The 21,248-nt window shown below is 46.6% G+C and overlaps 2 protein-coding genes across 2 annotated transcripts; one reads left to right on the top strand and one right to left on the bottom strand.

Annotated features, from left to right (window-relative positions):
- Nucleotides 1–410: 410 nt before the first annotated feature.
- Nucleotides 411–10,575, bottom strand: LOC130392828 (fibronectin type III domain-containing protein 7-like). The gene is made up of 13 exons (XM_056603319.1): nt 10,563–10,575; nt 9,639–9,896; nt 9,072–9,329; nt 7,728–7,991; nt 6,791–7,054; nt 6,085–6,348; nt 4,756–5,016; nt 3,684–3,938; nt 2,499–2,753; nt 1,900–2,157; nt 1,508–1,537; nt 1,209–1,248; nt 411–983 (listed from the first exon to the last, which is right to left on the bottom strand). Exons 1-12 carry the CDS (start codon nt 10,573–10,575, stop codon nt 1,217–1,219), a joined length of 2,412 nt encoding a protein of 803 aa, XP_056459294.1. The 3' UTR covers nt 411–983; nt 1,209–1,216.
- Nucleotides 10,576–11,979: 1,404 nt separating this feature from the next.
- Nucleotides 11,980–21,238, top strand: LOC130392827 (syntaxin-binding protein 3-like). Its single transcript, XM_056603318.1, has 17 exons — nt 11,980–12,075; nt 12,521–12,570; nt 13,124–13,205; nt 13,531–13,607; nt 13,729–13,801; nt 13,913–14,013; nt 14,822–14,979; nt 15,341–15,434; nt 15,765–15,890; nt 16,022–16,117; nt 17,280–17,322; nt 17,578–17,664; nt 18,112–18,218; nt 18,305–18,400; nt 18,675–18,760; nt 19,719–19,867; nt 20,131–21,238. The coding sequence occupies exons 1-17, from the start codon at nt 11,985–11,987 to the stop codon at nt 20,229–20,231; spliced, it is 1,617 nt and encodes a 538-aa protein (XP_056459293.1). The 5' UTR covers nt 11,980–11,984; the 3' UTR covers nt 20,232–21,238.
- The last annotated feature ends 10 nt before the right edge of the window (nt 21,239–21,248 follow it).

Raw genomic sequence — 21,248 nt, 5'->3', positions numbered from 1 at the left:
AATAAAATTAAAAAAAACTACACAAACAAAAGATATTACCGTCTTTTCACGCCTTTTATGGTAACACGTATTATATTAGTAACCTGACGTTGCTCCAACAATCCTGATGGTCACGAATTCATCATCCAATGCCATTTGCCATTACAATGAAGTAAGAAGACGTGACTGCCCTTCACTCTGACATCACAAGTCGGGTTTTCAGTAATAGGCTTATCTCTCCATCATACAACTGTGTGTGTGTGTGTGTGTGTGTGTGTGTGTGTGTGTGTGTGTGTGTGTGTGTGTGTGTGTGTGTGTGTGTGTGTGTGTGTGTGTGTGTGTGTGTGTGTGTGTGTGTGTGTGTGTGTGTGTGTGTGTGTGCGTGCGTGCGCTAGTGTGTGTGTGTGGAGCCATTGGAAAAACCTTGCTTCAATCTTTTTATTAATTGAGACATAGATCCGATTGTACAAATCTGATACAGTCCAAACTAGTTCATACATCTTGCGGACTATTGAGCACACAGAAGAGATCATTAATGACATATTGCATAGGTATTTAAGTAAGTCAGTCAGTATTGGAGTCGTGTTCTAAAGAAGCTAAATACTTTGCATATGCTCTTTGGTAAGGACACATTTTTTATTGGATAAATTACTAACCAATCAGAGAGAATGACAAAATGTTTTATTTAAGGCTGGACAGGTATGGTTCAAACCCACCTTTTGCATCTTTATTTAATACAAATGTTTTTTGTTCCCTTTCACAAGCTTGGCTTTGCTTTTTTTTTGGCCACATTATAATATCAAATTCTAGTGTGAATGACTTCCAATCAGACTTGGTTTTAATGATGACACCGCTCTTATGTGACATCGCTTATATTTACTATTTTTATTATTTTAGTTAGTTACACCGTTGTAAAAAGTTTCCCTCATTGGTGTCCATGATGAGGGAGGATAAATTGAGAAGGAGGTAAGTTGCTACCGGAACCAACCGGAACCACCCAGAACCTGTATTCACAAAACAAAACAACAAAACCAGCCTTGGGTGGTTAATCAATGAGCAGTACCCTCAGAACATTGTGTCAACAATGATATATATATTTACATTTACCATTCAAATGCCTACGGGTGTAGGGCAATGTTAGTAATCATTTCGGTGCAAATAGGGGGAGATAGCCACGGAGACACAGGCAATTTATCAATCACTAATAAGTATGTTTTATTGACACTTACCGTGTGTGCTAGTCCACAAATTGTTTTCCTCTGTATATTACTGAAAGAAAACACATGATTACAATTTATAGGACATTTTAATTGTGGTCAAACTATCTCTGATGTAGAATCCATGAGAAATATAAAGGTTCAGTGATTCAAATTAAAAGCCATTCATCTAAAATGGTATTATCTGTTGATTTTAGCTGCTCATAACTGCTATTATATTTTAATAAATTAGCTTGTGTGTGTCCATTCAACATGAATAATACATGTATTTATCAACTGATAATACTGCTATAATAAAGAGATTTACTTACCCATGCCTAGATTGTAGCCTGAACAAGTGACTGAAAACCAAAAGCACAGTGATGAAGAGTGAATAAAACATTGATTTATACAGAAGATTTCAGCGTTGATTGCAGATGATTTATGGAACTGGAATCTCTGCGGCATTTGACCATACAAAACACACACACGCGCGCACACACACACACACACACACACACACACACGCACGCACGCACGCACGCACGCACACGCACATCCCATCAAAGATTGTTTAATACTTTGCAAAATATTCATTTTATGAAATAATAATCATCCATTGAAAATTGAAGTGTACCATTTTAAGTGCAATATAAATTTCATTTATTATTATTATTATTATTATTATTATTATTATTATTATTATTATAATCGCCTGCAGTACCTAAGTACAGCCTCTGGTGGCAGAATTCCACCCTGGTGCCGTCTGCGGCCAGCGGGGCCACCAGCAGCACATAGATGTTCCCACACTCGATGTTCTCCAGGTCACAGCTGGACTGGCCCGGCAGCGGGCTGCAGGTGTAGTTGGTGCTGCCGGTCATCTCTACCGTGTAGTTGTGGCCGCCGCTGGAAGGGCGCCAGTGCACGCGCAGACCGCTCCCGGCCGTCCGGTACAGCTTGATGCCTGACGGACAGCAGGCACCTAACACAGACAGGGGGGGGGGGGGGGGGGGGGGCAGTGTATATAGAGCTGAAACAAGCCCAAGGAAAAGGCATGCGCAGAAATGTATTTGTTCTATAAAAATGCAGGATTTTAACAGAACTTTCCTAAAGAAGGCTGACTCACTTTACCATAATACCACATCATTGCTCCATTGAAATCGACCAATTCCCTGCCGAAATGAATTCATGTTTTTGATATATATATATATCTATATATATATTTTTTTGATATTTTTTATTGATTATTTTTCCTAATCATAGTGGAGAGTAGGACCAGCTCCAGTAAGACCAGTTCCGGTAAGACGCGGTGTTCCCACTCACTGGAGGAGAAGCCCTGGTAGGAGCAGTTGGCCATGTGCCCGGAGCGGCTGTAGGTCTCCATGGTGACGGTGTAGTTGGTTCCGCAGGTGATGCATCCCATGAGGCAGTGGGAGTCCTGGGTGTGGCAGCTGGCGTGCCCCCGCGGGGACGTCAGCGTGGTGACGAAGGAGTCCGCCCCTCTGGCGTGGGACCACGAGACGTTGGACATGGCCTGGGTCACCGGGTCCACCTCCAGGGAGGCGGGGCAACAGGGCGCTGGGGAGGACAGGTGGACACTGTCAGGACCGCAGAGTCCCTCCCCGCCTCCGGAAGAGACTCAGGACTCACCTGTGCACAGGTCACCTTGACTCTGCATGGTCCCTGCTTCGTATTTATACTACCCTTCATACTGTAAGTACCGCAACTTAAGTGTACTAATATGTATACTATTCCCCATATGTAAGTACCTCACCTTTATTATATGAATATTTATACTACTCTCCATACTGTAAGTACCTAACCTTAAGTGTATTTATACTACTCTCCATACTGCATGTACCACACCTTTAGTGTATTAATATTTATACTACTCTCCATACTGCATGTACCACACCTTTAGTGTATAATATTTATACTTTTATCCATACTGTACATACCTCACCTCGAGTGTATTTATACACTACTCTCCATACTGTACATACCTTACCTTTAGTGTATTCATATTTATACTACTCTCCACACTGTAAGTACCACACCTTAAGTGTATTCATATTTATAATTTTATCCATACTGTACATACCTCACCTCTAGTGTATTTATACACTACTCTCCATACTGTACATACCTTACCTTTAGTGTATTCATATTTATACTACTCTCCACACTGTAAGTACCACACCTTAAGTGTATTCATATTTATACTTTTATCCATACTGTACATACCTCACCTCTAGTGAATTTATACTACTCTCCATACTGTAAGTACCACACCTTAAGTGTATTAATATGCTGTAAGTACCTAATCTTTAGTGTATTTATACACTACTCTCCAGACTGTACATACCTTACCTTTAGTGTATTAATATTTATACTACTCTCCACCCTGTACTACAGATTTTGTATTCCTTTCTATGGAAACTCATTGGAACAAAGTCCCTGTCCGCCATCGTCCGATAGGTCAGAGCCCTCTGAACGTCGGACTCTCACCTGTTTCCAAGGGAACAGAGTAGCTGGGCAAACTCTGGCCCGCGTCGCTGTGCGCCACGGCGATGAAGTTGTAGGAGGAGCCACAGGTCAGGGCGTCGACCACGCAGCTGCGGGCGTCGGACCAGCAGGTGTGGCGGCCCCGCGGCCCCACGGCGCTCACCGTGTAGTTGGCGTCGCGGTTCTCCGCCGCCCAGCTCACCGTCACGCTGCTGCCGTTCCCCTGGGCCAGCGACAGGTCCGTGGGCGTGCAGGGAGCTGGGGACGGGAGGGGCACTGAGCTGGGACCGGGGGGGCAGGGGGGCCAGATTGGGCCACCCTGAATCAATGCATATCCTGGCCAATCTGGCAACACTGCAGTTGGTAGGTTGTTGGCCTGCCACCGTCATTTAGATGTGTGTGTCTGTCTGTCTGTCTGTCTGTCTGTCTGTCTGTCTGTCTGTCTGTCTGTCTGTCTGTCTGCTAGTCTGTGCTATGTGTCGTGTGTGGTGTGTGTGGTGTGTGTGTGTGTGTGTGTGTGTGTGTGTGTGTGTGTGGGTCTGGGTCTGTGTCTGTGTCTGTGTCTGTGTCTGTGTCTGTGTGTTTGTGTATGGTTATGTGGTTTGTCTTTGTGTCTGTGTGTCTGTGGTTACGTATATGTGTGTGTGATTATGTATACTTGTGTGTGTCTGCCTGGTTATGTTTGTGTCTATGGTTATGTATATGTGTGTGTGGTGATGTGTGTGTGTGGTTATGTGTGTGTGTGTGTGTGTGTGTGGTCATGTATATGTGTGTTTGGTTGTGTGTGTGTGTGTGTGTGTGTGTGAGTGTGGTTATGTATATGTGTGTGTGGTTATGTGTGTGTGTGTGTGGTTGTGTATATGTGTGTGTGTGTGTGTGTGTGTGTGTGTGTGGTGTGTGTGTGTGTGCGTGTGTGTGTGTGTGTGTGTGTGTGTGTGCGTGTGTGGTTGTGTATATGTGTGTAAGTGTGGTTGTGTGTGTGTGGTTGTGTATATGTGTGTGTGGTTGTGTGTGTGGTTGTGTGTGTGTGTGTGTGTGTTTGTGTGTGTGTGTGTGGTTGTGTGTGTGTCCATACGTGTGTCCTTGGGGTGCGGCGGGCAGGCGGGGTTGCAGCCGCGGGCCTCGCTGCAGGGGCTGACGGTCACGGTGTAGGGGCGGTCGCAGCGGAGGTCCGACAGCACGCACACGGGGGCGCTGTCGTTGCAGACCAGCGCCACTCCGCCGCCGTCCACCGCGCGCGTCTCGTACACGTCGGCCCCCCGCGACTCCGCCCAGGTGACCTCAAAGGTGTCGGTGGTCGCCGCGGTGATGGTCACATGGTCGGGACAGCAGGGCACTGTGGTGGACCCGGAGAGACGTGTGAGTGTGAACGTCCGGGCGGGGCGTTACTGATCTGATCTGGAGGTGAGTGAGTCACGACTCACGAGGCCCCCCTAGGTGGTGGGGGGGCGGGACCACGTTGTGAGTCAGGCCGAAAAGGGCTGCTCCCCAGACCCAGACCCGGACCCCCCCAGACCCAGACCCGGACCCCACCCCCAGACTCTAACCCTAACCCTACGCCCCCAACCCAGGGCCAAGCCCCCCCAGACCAGGACCAGAACCCCCCCAGACCATGACCAGGACCCCCCCAGACCAGGACCAGGACCCCCCCAGACCAGGACCAAGACCCCCCCAGACCAGGACCATGACCCCCCAGACCCATGCCATCCCCCCATACCAGAATCAATAACCCCCCCAGACCAGACCAAGACCCCCCCAGACAGAACGGACCCCCCCGACCAGGACCTCAGTACCCCCCCGACCAGGACCAGACCCCCCCAGAAACCAGGACCAATACCCCCCCCAGACACAGACAGACCCCCCCAGCCAGGACCATTACCCCCCCCAAGTACCATGCCCTGTCCCCCCCACACCAGGACCAGACCCCCACCCCCAACACCAGACCGACCCCCCCAGACCAGGACCAGACCCCCCCAGACCAGGACCACCCCCCCAGACCAGACCCGGACCCCCCCAGACCCAGACCCGGACCCCACCCCCAGACTCTAACCCTAACCCAGACCCCCAGACCCAGGCCAACCCCCCCAGACCAGGACCAGGACCCCCCCAGACCAGGACCAGGACCCCCCCAGACCAGGACCAGGACCCCCCCAGACCAGGACCAGGACCCCCCCAGACCAGGACCAAGACCCCCCCAGACCAGGACCAATACCCCCCCAGACCAGGACCAGGACCCCCCCAACCAACCAGGACCCCCCCAGACCCAAGACCCCCCCAGACCAGGACCAAGACCCCCCCAGACCAGGACCAAGACCCCCCCAGACCAGGAAAGGACAACAACAACAACAACACACAACACACAACACGGTTGCGAGCAGACTCGGGGGGCGGCGCGGGGACCTACTGGTGGTGTAGTTCAAGACGGGGCCGGGGTCGCTGTCCCCAGCCAGGTTGTAGGCAAGCACTGAGGTCAGGTAGGTGAAGCCACAGGGGCAGTGGAAGTGGCAGCTGTTGCCCGTGGTGTTGCAGACGTCCTCGACGCCGTCGTTCCGCTTGATGAAGCCCTGGTAGCCGTCGGCGAGCTCCACAGACTCCCAGGAGCAGGTGCAAGTTCCCCGGGGGGTCGCTCCTCCTTCCACCTCCAAGGGGCTGCGCGAGCGGCAAGGAACTGGAGCCGCACAACCACAATGAGGGAGTTTATGTATCATCAATTAGATATGAATAGACTTCGATCATTTAGATTGACCGATATCATCAAATAGTTGCTTTTTCTTTAATTTAAAGATCCCAATTATGGATGTTTCTAACCACCAAAAAAGCCCTTTTTAGGGAATTAGCGTACGCTTTATCCAAAAGAGTTTCAAACAGTTCCACGCTCATTCACACACAGGAAGCCCAAGCCCAGGGTCGTCAACCCACGCAGGCGAGACATCCAGATAGTAGAAGAAAGAGGTAGGGTAAGCGCCTTGCTCAGGGACACCTCGACACTCAACAGCCAGAGATGGAACTAGCAACCTTCTGGTTACAAGTCAACCCGCTCCACTTCCCGAGCTCAGTCGACCCAGAAGGTAATGTGCCATCCGATTGGTCAAGCCGGGGCTGTCACTCACAGGTCCCAAACAGCTCAGGACCCGTCGGGGTGGAGGGGCCGGCCTCGTTCGCCGCGACCAGGTGAAGGATGTGCGTCTCCGCACAGCCTATCGGCTCTAAGATACAGTGCAGCTGGGTGGTGGTACACTGGAGGTCCAGGCTGCTGTTCACCGTGTACTCAACGGCTCCGTGGTCCTGGAACACCGGCTCCCAGGAGACGTTCAGCCACGCCTGGCCAGGGCTGCGCTCCACCGTCACGGTGAAGGGGCCCGGCGTGGCAGGGCCTGTTTAGAGCCGGGGCAACAAGAACAACGTCTGGAACATTCTGCACTTCAGCGTCCTCGTTAACATCACACAACCCAAAGAGCAAACAAGAGGAATGACCCAGAGAGGAATATGGATTCTATTCGCAAGATAAATAAGAATCGTCATAGAAGCCATATTCTGGTTCATTTACTTTCTTGCCTTCTAACCAGTAAGCTATCTGTAAAGGTATGGTGCGTATTATCACGTAAGCACTTTTGAAAAGGTTTTCATTGTAATTCAAATGTATCCACTTTAAATGAAAACAACAAATGAAAGCCGATAAGAAAGCATTTACCGACCTAAATCCTCTCTCTCTCTCTTTATCTCTCTCTCTCTCTCTCTCTGTCCTCTCTCTCTCTCCTCTCTCTCTCTCTCTCTCCTCTCTCCGCTCTCATCTCTCTCTCTCTCCCTCTCTCTCCTCTCTCTCTCTCTCCTCCTCTCTCTCTCTCTCCTCCTCCTCTCTCTCTCCCTCTCTCTCTCTCTCTCGCTCTCTCTCTCTCTCTCTCTCTCTCTCTCTCCTCTTCCCTCACTCTACTGAGCTCCTGATGAGCACACCTGTTTTGTTAATGACCCATGATCTGTCCACACACAAGCTTGGATGCCAAACACTACACACTCCCCTTAGTCCCTCCCCTTAGCCCTCCTCCTTACGTGTAGTTTGATTGATGTACGGGCCGGCCTCTCCCTTCCGCCCCTCCTGGTCCCAGCCGTAGACCTGGATGATGTGGAGGGTCCCGGCGTCCAGGTCCGTTAAGGTCACAGTGGTCATGTTTTGACTCAACAGCGTCGTGTTGGGGTACGCTTCAGCCGGGACCGAGGTAACGCTGTACGAGACAGAGCCGTCCGCAGGGAGCCAGGAGACCACGATGCTGTCATTGGTGGGGGAGGAGGTGGTCACCAGGGGGGGAGGCAATACTGAGAGAGAGAGAGAGAGAGAGAGAGAGAGGGGGGGGGGGGGAGAGAGAGAGAGAGAGAGGGAGCGGGGAAATAATTGTATTATAGTAATTGTAGCTAAGATTCAGTCTGCTCTTTGTAATAAGCCTTGGTTCATTCAAATCAGTCCAGCACTGGCTTTGATAAGTGTCATTTACAAAGATATAGTAACTAGTGGCTCAGCTATACCTTTAGTCTGAATGTCTATACATATCTATATAAACAACAATGTAGTCATTTATCCTCAAGGGAAAGCTCCAGGCATATAACTAAAGAAGGTTGAGAAGGTAATAGGATGTGGATGACAGAGGAAGAGAAACCAGGACAAGAAGAGAATACTGTGAAACTGCTGGTGGCATGTTGGTGTCCCCGAGAGGACATCAGATCCCCGTCCCTTCTCGGGCTTCGGCCATGTCTTTGTGTGTGTGTGTGTGTGTGTGTGTGTGTGTGTGTGTGTGTGTGTGTGTGTGTGTGTGTGTGTGTGTGTGTGTGTGTGTGTGTGTGTGAGAGGAAGTGAGGCGGAGGGAGCTTGGGGGTGATGAAGGTCAGGACAGATTCAGCCCCAGGAGACCGGCCTATAGGCTCTCAGTACATTTCCACTCCAGAGACCTGCACTAGAATGCACTAGACACCAGGTTCTGCCCGTGGGCATAGTGAGGGAGGTCAAGTCACTTGTTCCCAACAACATATCACAATAGGGCCAGAACGTATTCAGGAAGAAGATATATGATCATATGATATATGATCTGATGATATATGATAGACACAGTGGAACGCCCATAGGCTTTTCTTCTCTTCCCTGCAGAACAATGAAAAACAGGTCTGAGCTATAGTCAAATATAACTATACATTTGAGAATATGTCATAAAGAATATGTAGTAAAACTGAGAACAGGGGAGGCTATAAATATGCTTTGAGTATATTTTATCGATAGAGAAGAGGTGTAAAGTAGGTTAAGGTGTAAAGGTGTGAATCCAAAATGCCATGAAAATAATCCAACAACGAAGCCTTGAGGAGAACGTCGCTCTCCTCCGCTGATCAGACATCGAAGACAGGACTCACATGTCCTCGCCTCCACGGAGGCGGAAGGCTGGCTGCGTCCTGCACTGTTGACGGCCATGATGCTCACAGAGTAGGTGGTGTAGGGCTGCAGAGAGCCGATCTGGGCGGGGGACGAGGCCACGGCCTCCTGGCTGAAGTAGCCCTGAGCGTTCTCCACCCGCAGTTGGTAGCCCGTGGCCCCGACGACCGGGGTGAACGCCACGATCAGGGTGGAGCTGTCCTGCGCATTCACGTTGACGATGTCCACCGTCTGAGGAGCTGTGGCGATGAGGCGACACGTTATCAGGGCGCATGGAGGAAGCAGAACGGTATCGAGGCCTATTGAGGATTCCTACTGGAGAATGAATTCACTGAATCAACAATAAGTACTGGGTGGGATGAGAGATGCCCTGAGCTCTTGTTGTCACAAGGTATGGAGGTTGTGATTGAACAGAGGAATGGGCAAAAAAAAAAAAAATTCATTCATAACAAAAAAGGAATGAAAATTTCATTCATAACAAAAAAGGATTTCATTCATAACATTAGTAATATGTTTGGCTAATTGTGCCTCTTCATTGACCTACTCACCTGTCCTCGACCCTAAGAAAGTGGTGCTGAGTACGACTTGGTTCGCCAGGGCCTCTACCTTCACCTCATAGACGACGTTTGGGGAGAGAGGCCCTACAGAACCCATCACCGTGTTGGGGCCGAACTGAGCGAAGGCAGTGGGGTCGTCAGGTGTGCTGGAGGGGGAGACGGTGACCTTGTACGAGGTGGCGTCGGGGAACCGGGTCCATCTCACAATCATGTTCTTAGACGTCACTGAGAACACGGTCACCGTGATGCCTGGATGGGAGCGAGTGGTTTAAAGGTCTGTGCACTAGCTTAAAGAAATATGCACCTATGCATTGTGAGCACTATTTTGACATTGCAATCATGGAATTTAATAAGAATGGGCAACGTACCTACTCCAGCTGCTATCTATAAATTAAAACAAAATGGTTATTAATAGACTACTAACAACTATATGAATTAAGCTGTAACATGTGAATGGAAGGTTCTAAACCATAAAAGTTACAATAATAATAAAGAATTATCTTAAAAATAATAGCAGCACTTTTTCTTTAACTCTTTAACATGTTGGAAGGCTACATAATTCCATTAATTACTGTACCTCTGCAGTCATTCCCAAAAAGGCAAAAAATAACAGCCACTTCATGGTGCCTACTTAGCCTCCTCCAAATATGAAATCGAATTGCTGTTTTCTCCCAAAGTAGACCTTATGACACTAGTTCAGCTTCTATCTTTCTTCTGCAGATTTGAGTCAGTGTTGGTTAAAATAACTGCATTGCCTGCTGTTAGCCCCTCCCCTTTTAGAGATGCATCCAATCGAGGCATCAAGAGATAACAGCTACTTCAAGCTACCTGGCCAATGGCGTTTGTGTTCTTATTATGCATCCATGTTTCAGTTACTTGTGTGTAGCAATTACAATTCAGTACATATTTGGTTACATGTGTGTGACATGGCCTATATTGTATTGCAGGTGTTTCTTTACTTTCGTCCAATTGAAAATAGATCTCTATTCATATATAAATATCTTTATCTATATTTTTATCTAGATGTCGATATATACAGTATGTGTCGAGTCCGCCCAGTTTGACATCATCACTGTGAACAAGAAATGAACCCTATTTATTATATCACCTTATTATTGTAATAACTGCTTGTAAATATCCGGAAATACCAAGAGGGGCTTTTATTGTGAAAACTGCTTGTGGATCAGGAGCATGTGGTTGAATAGCAACATATATCATTCAACTGTTCGCTGATAAATATAACGAGTCCAGATACAGATCCCTTCTCAGTGATGGACACCTGTCAGCTGTGCTGGGCATCAGGGATTAAGGCGCGTTCATGGCCCTGGTAATAACGAGACACCTCGTCAGTGATGACGCTGACGCTTATGCGTGTTCCCGACAGCGACCGTTCATAGGCACTGCGTTCAGAAAATCGAAACGTTTTTCACAGCAGGTTTTTTTTTATTTGATAAAAACCAGTCAGAACTAAGGATCAGTTTCAAGTTCGGACGCCTTTATTTCCTTGTAGCCTATCACCTATTATCCTTTTGCTTTAATTTACAAGAAGCACATTGTATTGCCACTGTTTTAAAAGCTGCCCTTATCTAGAGCTGGTTTACCAGTACACAACGTTTAAGCAAAGTTGATGCCAACAGATGGTTACAACTTCAATCAATAGTAAAATATGTGATATGATGGTTGATTATTTTATATTGTGTAAAACTATCATGTTCAGCCGTGTTCATGCGCGTCATTGGTAAACCACACGTCACCAACTGTTCAACTCTGTTATCAAATTCTGGCCCCAATTGTCGAACGGAAGTAGAATCATAAGAGTGTCATGAGGTGTCGTTCACGAGAACTTTCCGATGTCGTGAAAATGTTTTCCCCCTAATTCCAAGCATTGTGAACGCGCCATTACACCTATCTAGCTAAAGTTATTCAAATTAATGTGCTTTATTTTTTATCTCGCAATATTGGAGCACATATACTCTCTTGCGTCCAATAACGAGAGAAAAAATAAATAAATAATAATAATTATGCCTGTAGAATTTTCTCCTATCCCCTAGCAGTAGGAGCCGCCCCCCGTCAACAATTCTGCCCAAGGGGCTGGTAGGGGGAATTCGGGGGGCCCATCAGTCCCTCTTGTTAACAGGGCCCAGAATTTGGTGCTACGGCCCTGCACACACACGCCGGCACACACACACACACACACACACACACACACACACACACACACACACACACACACACACACACACACACACACACACACACACTGCAATTATTTTTCGTCACTCTTAAAAAGAACTGCGTGTTTGGCTGATTTGTTGACAGCGTTGACGTCAGACTCAGATGACGTCAGACTCGGAGGACGCTACACAGGAAGGGAGAGTCAAGATGGCGTCTGGTTCAGAGCACGGACTAAAGAGAATAGTTTGGCAAAGTAAGTTTATCGGACTGTTCTATACTTAAAATGATCTTCCACCGCCGTATTCCGTTGATTATGCTATCCGTAACAATCTTTTATGTATATATATATCACCCGGTTTTGACTTCACGAAATGTAATTGAGATTACACCCGAATGTTTCTCTGTTTACGCTACGGAAAGACATGTTTATAAAGTGATGCATTCGATATAAAAGTCCTTCTATATTATAATTGTAATGATTATATCCTTCATGCACGACACCTTCTTTATAGCCTTGGGCTACGCATCACTGCTCGCATTCTTGAGGAAATAGCTGCAGGATTCTCCTCTAATGTCAAACAGTCTGAATTAATATCAATTCGCAGTATGACCAAAGCGTTTTTTATAATATAATGATATTGAAGATAACAAAGTGGCTCGTTCATCACGTTTGAATCACTGTCTATTTCCCCTTCTAGAACTAAAGGATACTATCATTGCTGATTGCAGAAAGGCCGATATATGGAAGGTAGGGTGCTGTTGTTTTTTTTCCGACAAGTTCATAACGTCATCGGCTGTCCGTTCATTCCCCGTTTCAAGTTCACTTCGTTTTAAGTGCACTTCTTTCGTTACGAGCTTCCCTGGTCTGTAATTCCTGAGCCAGTGAACCCATTATGTTCTCATTTATTCATAAGACAGCTCGGATGCTAAAACCTATACCGCACAAAAGTGTAGTAGTTGAGTACCCGTTTTTATTTTGTTCTATCTTCATTCATCACAATATGACTAATGTCATTATTACTCAAATGTCCCTTGCTTAAATGTCCAGTGTGTAGAATCTGGTTTCATCTAGCAGTGAGGTCTCAGATTGCAGAATACATCAGTTGAACTGAATACATCAGTTCAACCAATAACAATCGGTTATCTATCAAAGACCTATGATTATTGCTACCGGTTATATGTATTGAGTTTTTCTGCCACATGCCACTTTATTCTACCAAATCCAGCTTTTTAAGTATTTAAAAAGTGAATGTCGCAGAATCAGTATAATGATTCCATCTTTCCCATCCCATTTCCTACAGATTCTGATTCTGGACCCCTTCACCACCAAACTGGTGTCGTCATGTTGCAAAATGTCAGACCTAATGGCGGAGGGAATAACAAGTATGCAATACAGGCGCATGTGTTTCTCATTGAACTTGAACATGGGCCAGTGTTTCATATCAGAGCCTCGGGAGAATAGCCCTCCCTCCAACCCCAAACCCCAGTTTTTAATTCCTCTCAAATGTTTTATTTAAGAGGTATTATGATCTATAGTTTAAAACCATTTTTACAAAGCACTTTGAAAAATACGTTTATTTTCTGTAAAACTCCCAAAATCGCGAGCTCATTGCTAATGATATCGACTAAAGTGGTTTGTACTGATTGCCTTGAGGTGTGTTTCTCAGATTCTTTGTTCATTGTGTTGAGACAAACCTTTTTCTCTCAGTTGTAGAGGATCTGTACAAAAGCAGAGAGCCCGTTCCAGAAATGAAGGCCATCTACTTTATGTCACCAACCTCAAAGGTTACATTCTACAAATTATAAGGACTTGTTATTTTGCTATTTCACTTTTCTTTTTTTCTATTCTAGCATTTTTGTCTTTTGTCCATGGTTAAATCTTTCTTGTACCCCTTTGTGTTTGTAGTGCGTGGATGCATTTATTGCAGATTTCAAGCTGAAGCCCAAGTATAAAGCGGCATATGTATATTTCACTGACTGTAAGTAAAAGCTGGTTTAAATCTTAATACGATTATTCATATTAATTGTTGTATATTTATTCTTTGTAAATGATTGTTTTGAGAGCATATATCGACTCTTTCAACCCACAGATTGCCCTGATGATCTCTTCAACAACATGAAGCTGTACTGTGCTAAGTACATTCGTGTGGTGAAAGAAATCAACATGTCCTTTCTGCCCTACGAAGCTCAAGTAAGTGTGGCCCCTATTTGCAATATCATTATTACGTTTTCTTTTGCTCGTGTTTATAAAGACTGATACTGTATCTTTTATTTTTATGATAAATATACTCTGTTTCTGTCTGGCCTCGAGCCTGTTAACAGCCTCTTCCAACTTGTAACAAATGATAGGAGCAGTTAGCACTCGGGGGGGAGAGTGAAGGAGAGTTGTTCAGTTTACACGGACATCGAACAAGAAGACACACATCTCTTTGATTTAGTAACAATGGCCATTACCAAGTGAAAGCTAAAGGAATAAATTGATGTTCAAAAAGAAATCTTTTAACAATCTGGCACGTAATGGTTTTTTTGACTATCACCTACTTTTTTTTTTTTACCTTCAAACCGGAAGGGGATGGAATTGAGTGAAGACAGCAAAAGCGTCCCACTTCATTTGGTGAGTCTGATTGTCTTCAGTTTTTTGAAGACATTTTAAAGGGCAAACACCCCTATTCAAAGCTCCTTTCCGATGCCCCAACTGAAAGGCAATTTGGTGGAAAAACGCAAAGTGGTTTTTTAGAAAATACACATGTGTGAAAACCTACTTTTTCTGAATCATTTTTAAAGCCAGACCAAAATACGGATAATACAATGGCACACCGCTCAGAACCACTAGGAAGTTATAGCATTTTCCTTCTAATTAGCTTTGTGTTTTGCAGTACCATGCGCATCTTTATGAATCTTTCAGGAAGGATTCAATAGATTATTTCCCGTAAGCTTAGCTTTTCCCTGTTGGAGACTCCAATAAGATCTAGTGAAACTCCTGCCCTCTTTCTGACAAGGTGTTCACTTGTGACAATCCTGGGGCTTTCCGGAGTATCTACAGTCCCCACAGTCAGTCAGGACAAAGGAAGACCCACCTGGGAGACCAGTGCAAGACAGAAATCGTCAATCTGTGCCCACACTGGGAGAAGACCCGGAAGGGTTCCGATAATAAGAAGTGAGCGCCTGGGAAGGATTCTCACCTCTTTCGTTTTACCCCTCCGACATGGCCTCCCAGTATGGGAGACATTCAAAATTTCTTCTGCCCAGGCTGAAAGTGGTTACCGTACCCCACAGCAACTATCCATTTTTTTTTGGTTTTCTACATTTTTTGTAATGCCGACAGCCAGGTATTGACCCCGTTTTTTTTTGAAAACAATGAATTTCTAACAAATCTAATGTTAATGGCTGTTTGTGCCCTTCTCTTTACTTGATAGAATCACTGTAGTACATAGCTTCGAACATATTTCTGAAACTTGTGAAGCATCGATCTTAATGTTTTCTGTTGATTGTCATTAAGATCTTTTTGTTGTTGTCAGGGAAAGCAACATGGAGAACACTAAGGCCTTGGCAGAGTTAGTGGACAACAAGCTGGCCGCGCACTATGAGCTGGAGGAACCTGGCAAGAAGAAGGTGATTCTGTGGTTCTATTACTTTCAGAATGTTTAGAATATAAATTGGAAAGGGCCTACAGGAAGCACTCACAGCTATTGCCCTCAGGTTTTAGCAGGTAAGCCAGGCACACGTTTTATTAATACATGACGTGGAAAGAAGTGTGCAACTTAATTTATCCTCAATGTGCAAGCTAGAGGTAGCTTCTATTCTATCAAGTTACCACAATATGGGCCATCTCTCTACCAAATGTGAGATACTTCTTGCATTGATGTCCACCTGGACTGTGGACATCATTCCTGGTCAGTAAACATGTTGACTTTGGCCTGTATATCTCTTTGACTGCAGCAGGAGAAGACCCAAGCCCAGGTGCTGATAGTGGAGCGAGGCTTCGACCCAGTCAGTCCCATCCTCCACGAGCTCACCTACCAGGCCATGGCCTACGATCTCATTGACATTCAAAATGAGACCTACAAGGTAGGGAAATGGCTACCCACTTTCCGAGTCGCTAACATTACATCTGTTCAATGCTGCAGAAAGAGCCAGATCGCCTGCATTAAAATCCAGAGAAACCCCTTCCTCTGGCGCCACACCCCCCGTGAAAGCAGGCACCGCTGCTGTCCTTCATTGCAGGTCTTCCCGTCGTCCAGGTACAAGTCCTAAAGACGGATCCGGAGAAAGGAGGCCTCGGCTTGAACGAGGACGTACATGCTGATAGGGTTAAAGCTGAGAGCAACAGGCCTATCGCCGAGGTCACAGGGATGTTTCACCATAAGGGGTGTTTAAGCACTGTTTATTACTTGTTCGAGGTCTATATTGGAAAGGCGCAAGGGGGGGAACTGGGAAAAGGCAATAAGCATGAGCCGGTAATACAGTGGCTAATAACATCAAGATAATACCGCAAATCAACTCAATAGCCGGCATTCATCTTGAGGAATACATAAGCAGGCAAATACTGGAATGTTGGTGACTGTTCCATTATAAAGCGTCGGGTTGTTTTTTTTTCATCACAGACAAATCCCAAAGCTGGTAAAAGAGATCTCTGCCAGTAAGAAACAGCCGGATGACAAGGTAAAATGCCATGTTAAGGGGTGCCCGCAAATAAGAATTTGCATGGTTGACGCTGATTCGTCCCATTATCGTCTGATCGTCGAATCATATACAATATATATGTTCTTACATGAGATCATAATCCATCTCTAGCTATATTGTCCAAACTCCGTAGCTTGTTCGAATTAGTAGTTGGATTTTAGTGATTTTCGTATTTTTCTCCTCCAGATCACAATAAGAGCGTTTTTATCAACAGACTGAGAAGAGAGCCAAGCCTTCCGTAACAATGCTCAGGTAGTGACACAATGTGTTTTCTTCTTCTCTGTTGTAAGTAACTAAATTGCCAATTGGGGCCGAGTTTTTATTAATCATGTCAACTCTGGTCGGGACCTCATATCTAGAGACTAGAGATCTAAGCAGGAATACTTAACCACCAGTTGATGGCATAGCCCTAGGGGGTGATGAGGAATTCCATAGGTCCCGGCTCAGGTACGTGGATCACTTTTGTCTCGTACTAGCAAAAAACGGTCCATCTCTGCAGCCTGGCTGAGGAACTGCATGAAACTCCAATACCAGAAGAGCTTGGAGAAACTCTACTCTGCAAAGCCGAACAGGTTTGTCTCTGTCCTCCAAACACCCACGCTGTGATATACCATCTCTGCGGACGTCACGTGGTTCTGTCCCATCAACAAAAGAATGGATGTGGTGGTGACTGTGTGGGTGTGGTAACAGTGTGCGTAGGCGCGGTGCGTGCGTGCCAGGCTAGAGTATAAATGCGGCTAGTTTGGGCTGTGTGTGGTGCCGTCTCTTGGCCAGGCACCCCGTTTGGCCCTAGGGGTCCTGTTTGATCCGAGCTCAGGTCTGTGGGCGCGAGAGGTGGTGTGTGGTGTGTGTGTGTGGGTTTGTTTGTGTTGTGTGTGTGGTGGGTGGGGGTGTGTGTGTGTGTGTGATTTGGGTGTGGTGTGTGTGGTGTTGTTTGTGGTGTTTGTGTGTTGTGTGTGTGTGTGTGTGTGTGCTGTGGTGATGTGCTGTGTGTGTGTGTGCGAGCTGCTCGCATGCGAGGGACCTGGCGGTGGTTCTGACCGTGGAGGGCTGGAAGGTGAAGGACCCTGAGGACCCTGCTGCCCGTTCCTGGCTGCTCCAACCACAGCAGCGCACGATAAGATCCGGGCCGTGCTGCTCTACATCTTCAGCCTCAGCGGTGAGCCTCTCCCACTCACTCCACTCTTTAGGGCAAGATTTAGGGCAAAGATCTGCACGTCTGCAAATACTATTGGTTAGAACAAAGTGACCCCAAAATGAATTAAACATTTCATTGTGCTTTAATGCAAAAAGGGAATACATCATTGTATAGTATTGGAATAAAACAATGTATAGTATTGTTTCTGAGCTAAGCTATCCTTCTCGCTAAGCTACCTTTTTAGCTCCAGGTCACACTTTGATTTTGTTTATTGATAAACTTCGTCCTGCGAAAAAGACTCCTGGTTTATTGGCACATGTTTTGACTTAATTTTTCCATTTTCCCTGCTGCTTCCATGCATTACCTTGTTGACTAAGTGCTACCTTACTATTTTATGTTCATGTTTCTCCCAAAGCTGCTGGAAGCCATGCGATATCTGAATTTTTTTTATGCGTGTATCGTTGACAGGAACAACAGAAGAGAACCTGAACAAACTCATCCAGAATGTGAAGATAGAGCATGACAGGGAGTTCATCTTGAACTGGAAGGAGCTGGGGGTCAACATCATCTCGGCGGTAAGAGAGGGACGTTCTCACCACAGAGCCCAGCTTCACTCCGCCGACTCCATGTGCCCTTCATAACTTTTTTTTACTTTTTTCAGCCAAGTTTGTTCTCGCGTAAGCCGAGCCGTCGCGAGCGCCCAGAGGAGACGTACAACCTTTCGCGGTGGACCCCCGTCATCAAGGACGTGATGGAGGTCAGTTGGGCCGGAGGGGATAAGGGATGCGAGAAGGTTCGGCAGCCATGGGAAGCTTTAACTTTATATTTAAATGTACTGACGTTCACTGGCAGTATGTACAGCCTATCCTTAAAAAGTGGGCATGGGACCTTGTTTCCATGCAAGCTACGAAAGACAATAAATAGATTTGTAAATTGTGGTTGGATGTCATAAACGATGGATGCAATATCAGTGACGTGAGGGAATTAGTCTCACACAGCGGTTAATAAATGGTGCTGTGTGTTGTGTCCAGGACGCTGTAGAGAACAAGCTGGACACCAAAGAATGGCCACACCAGTCAGAGTGTCCTGCCGCCTGGAATGGATCTGGCGCAGTCAGGTGGGTTCACACTGTGTGGATTGACTCGGAGTACAGAGTCAGGCGGGCAATGCACCATAAGAGATGACGAGAGATGTTTGACTCGCTTATGGCTGGCTGATGGCTACAGCATTCCTACCAAATTGCACTCAAATGATAGCCTGGATCCTCCCGCCTAAGTACTTCCGCTCAATTTGAATTTCCCTTCAGTGCTAGGTCTGGGTCTGTGGTATGTTAGTGGGTTTTCTCCGTCTTAATTTTCTGCACCCAAATAAGCGAACAGAGGGAGTGGCTGAGAACAATGACGTTAAAGTCAGCTCTCGTTGACAGACGTCTTCACGCACAGTGTTTGGTTTGTTTACAGCCTGCGCGCAACGTGAATCCCGGCCAAACGTTAGCGATTGGTTATGGCAGATCCAGAGTGGCACTGGGCAGATCCAATAGTTTTAAACTTCAACAGACACCTGCCTTCAAGTGAGTTGACGTTTGTCAATTGAGTAGGTCCAGACTCTCTGTACAAATGAAATGAAGTACGAGCGTCTGGTAGGACCAGGCTACTCAAATGATAGCAAAATACTCAAATCTTACCACTCCACCTGATTAGTTGTGCTTTCTAAATTGTCAAAATCATCCGATATACTCGATCCCCCCCTGCATGAAAACACACTCCACTAACCGTTGGTTATCAGACCCCTAACATCGATGTTGAAGCACCAGTCATGGCAGTAAATATTCAGGACCAATGACAAGATTGGGGCCTCGCAGAGGAACGTATAACAAATTACAAAAATATCAGAAATACTACCTGCAATATAAGCAACCATTACATGATCTGTTGCTTCTGCTGTTGCTGTGGCTTTAGATGGTACAAAATGTAAACAATAAAAGAAAAGTTTGTAGAAAACATTAGGATGTAGACGTCGTATTTAAAAACGTCTTATCTATGCCATCCCCCCGTTCCGCTCTGTGACGTCGGCAGCGCCCGTCAGAAGCAGAAGACCAGCACCCTGGACGACAGGCGAGGCGGGGCGCGCCTCATCGTCTTCGTCATCGGCGGCGTGTGCTACTCGGAGACCCGCTGTGCCTACCAGGTCAGCCAGGCGGTCAAGTCCTGCCAGGTCATCATCGGTGAGCAGAGCGCACCACCGGCCACCACACCCCGCTCTATGGCGGACTCCTCCTCCGGGTTCTGCCTCCTCGTGAGGACAACCTCACTGAACTCTCTCGGTGCAGGCCTGGGCTGTAGAGAGAGCCGGTGGAGTCCTGGACTCGTGTTGTTCGGAAATACATGTTTTCTCCAGAGTTCCTTAGTAGTTCCTCCGGCTGTACATGTGATATGCATTGGGTGATGGGATGCTAAACTGTGTTCCTTTGGCTCATGGTGACCCCAGGCTCCTCCCACATCCTGACCCCCACCGCCCTGCTGGAGGACATCAAGGCCCTCAGCAAGGGGCCCATGGAGACCTTCACCATCTGTGAGAACCACGCCTGAGGAGAGCGTCCAGCCGCCGGCGCCGCCTCTCTGTTCGTGCCTCCAGAAGTGTTCCGATGTTCCAGATGTTCTGTGACAGAGGACCTCTGAGACGCTGCAGCCCTGAGCTAATGTACATAAGTGAGCACTGATGCGTAGCGACACCCTGCTAGACCTTTAATGTTTATAAAACTAATCAGATTATATTACTATCGCCATCATTTTGTATCTAGAAATGATTTACTTTTTATTTACTTTTCTTTAATAATTGAACCGCTGACAAACCGCTAATACAACTAATGAAGTGTTCAAAAAGGTATTATACAATTCCTATAAATTACTGAGGATGATGCGATGGTGCTGTTGGCAGGGTAAAGTCGTGTTTTATATCGAAGGTGGGTTGAATGGAAGGAACGCAGGCCGAATGGAGGAAGAATGCTTCAATTTAATTCAACAATGTGTATCATTAAATTATATACGAAACGATGTCGTAAGTCATTTCATTTGCATGAGGCAGGAAAATGGGGATATACCTATGTCCCCAGGTTCATATGGGACATGTCAAAGGGTCGTGTGTTCCACACATGTGCTCTCCTTGGTCCTCTGTTCCCCAAATATACATAGCACTCATTTTTCATATAGAGTGGTGAACATCGCATGTCTGCAGTTCCAATGCCAGGACGTACTGAAATGGATCCAAAAAAAGGCCACATCCTTATCGCTGTGTTCGAAGACAGGAGGAAGAGGGTCAAGTGACAACACCACAGGTGGTCGCCCTCCAGTGGCTCCATAGAGGCGTGCTCACACTCCATGACCCACTCTCACTTTCAGTGAGGGAAGAACCCTTCACCATCACACCGAGATCCAGCACCACACTTAAATCGCCTTATAATACCAACAAACGTACGTTCTCGGCATTAAAACGTAGGCCGAGCTCAGGAGGTAGAGCGGGTTGGCTGGTGACCAGAAGGTTGCTGGTTCGATCCCTGCTCCTGACGAGCAGGCTATCGCCCTTCGTGGTTGACTCCGCCGTCGTTT

Source organism: Gadus chalcogrammus, chromosome 12, assembly GCF_026213295.1.
Source record: "Gadus chalcogrammus isolate NIFS_2021 chromosome 12, NIFS_Gcha_1.0, whole genome shotgun sequence".
Taxonomy (NCBI): domain Eukaryota; kingdom Metazoa; phylum Chordata; class Actinopteri; order Gadiformes; family Gadidae; genus Gadus; species Gadus chalcogrammus.
The sequence above is the reverse complement of the archived record's forward strand: the minus strand, read 5'-3'. Positions and strand labels throughout refer to the sequence as shown.

Excerpts from the sequence above, each read along its gene's own strand:
- LOC130392828 (XM_056603319.1), bottom strand. Across the intron at positions 9,330-9,638 it reads TTTCTTAGGGTCGAGGACAG|CTCCTCAGACGGTGGACATC; the intron begins GTGAGTAGGTCA and ends TCATCGCCACAG. Across the intron at positions 7,992-9,071 it reads CTCCGTGGAGGCGAGGACAT|TATTGCCTCCCCCCCTGGTG; the intron begins GTGAGTCCTGTC and ends TCTCTCTCTCAG.
- LOC130392827 (XM_056603318.1), top strand. The coding sequence starts at position 11,985 with ATGACGTCAGACTCGGAGGACGCTACACAGGAAGGGAGAGTCAAGATG. Across the intron at positions 13,802-13,912 it reads ATATGTATATTTCACTGACT|ATTGCCCTGATGATCTCTTC; the intron begins GTAAGTAAAAGC and ends TTCAACCCACAG. Across the intron at positions 15,435-15,764 it reads AGGAACCTGGCAAGAAGAAG|GAGAAGACCCAAGCCCAGGT; the intron begins GTGATTCTGTGG and ends TGACTGCAGCAG.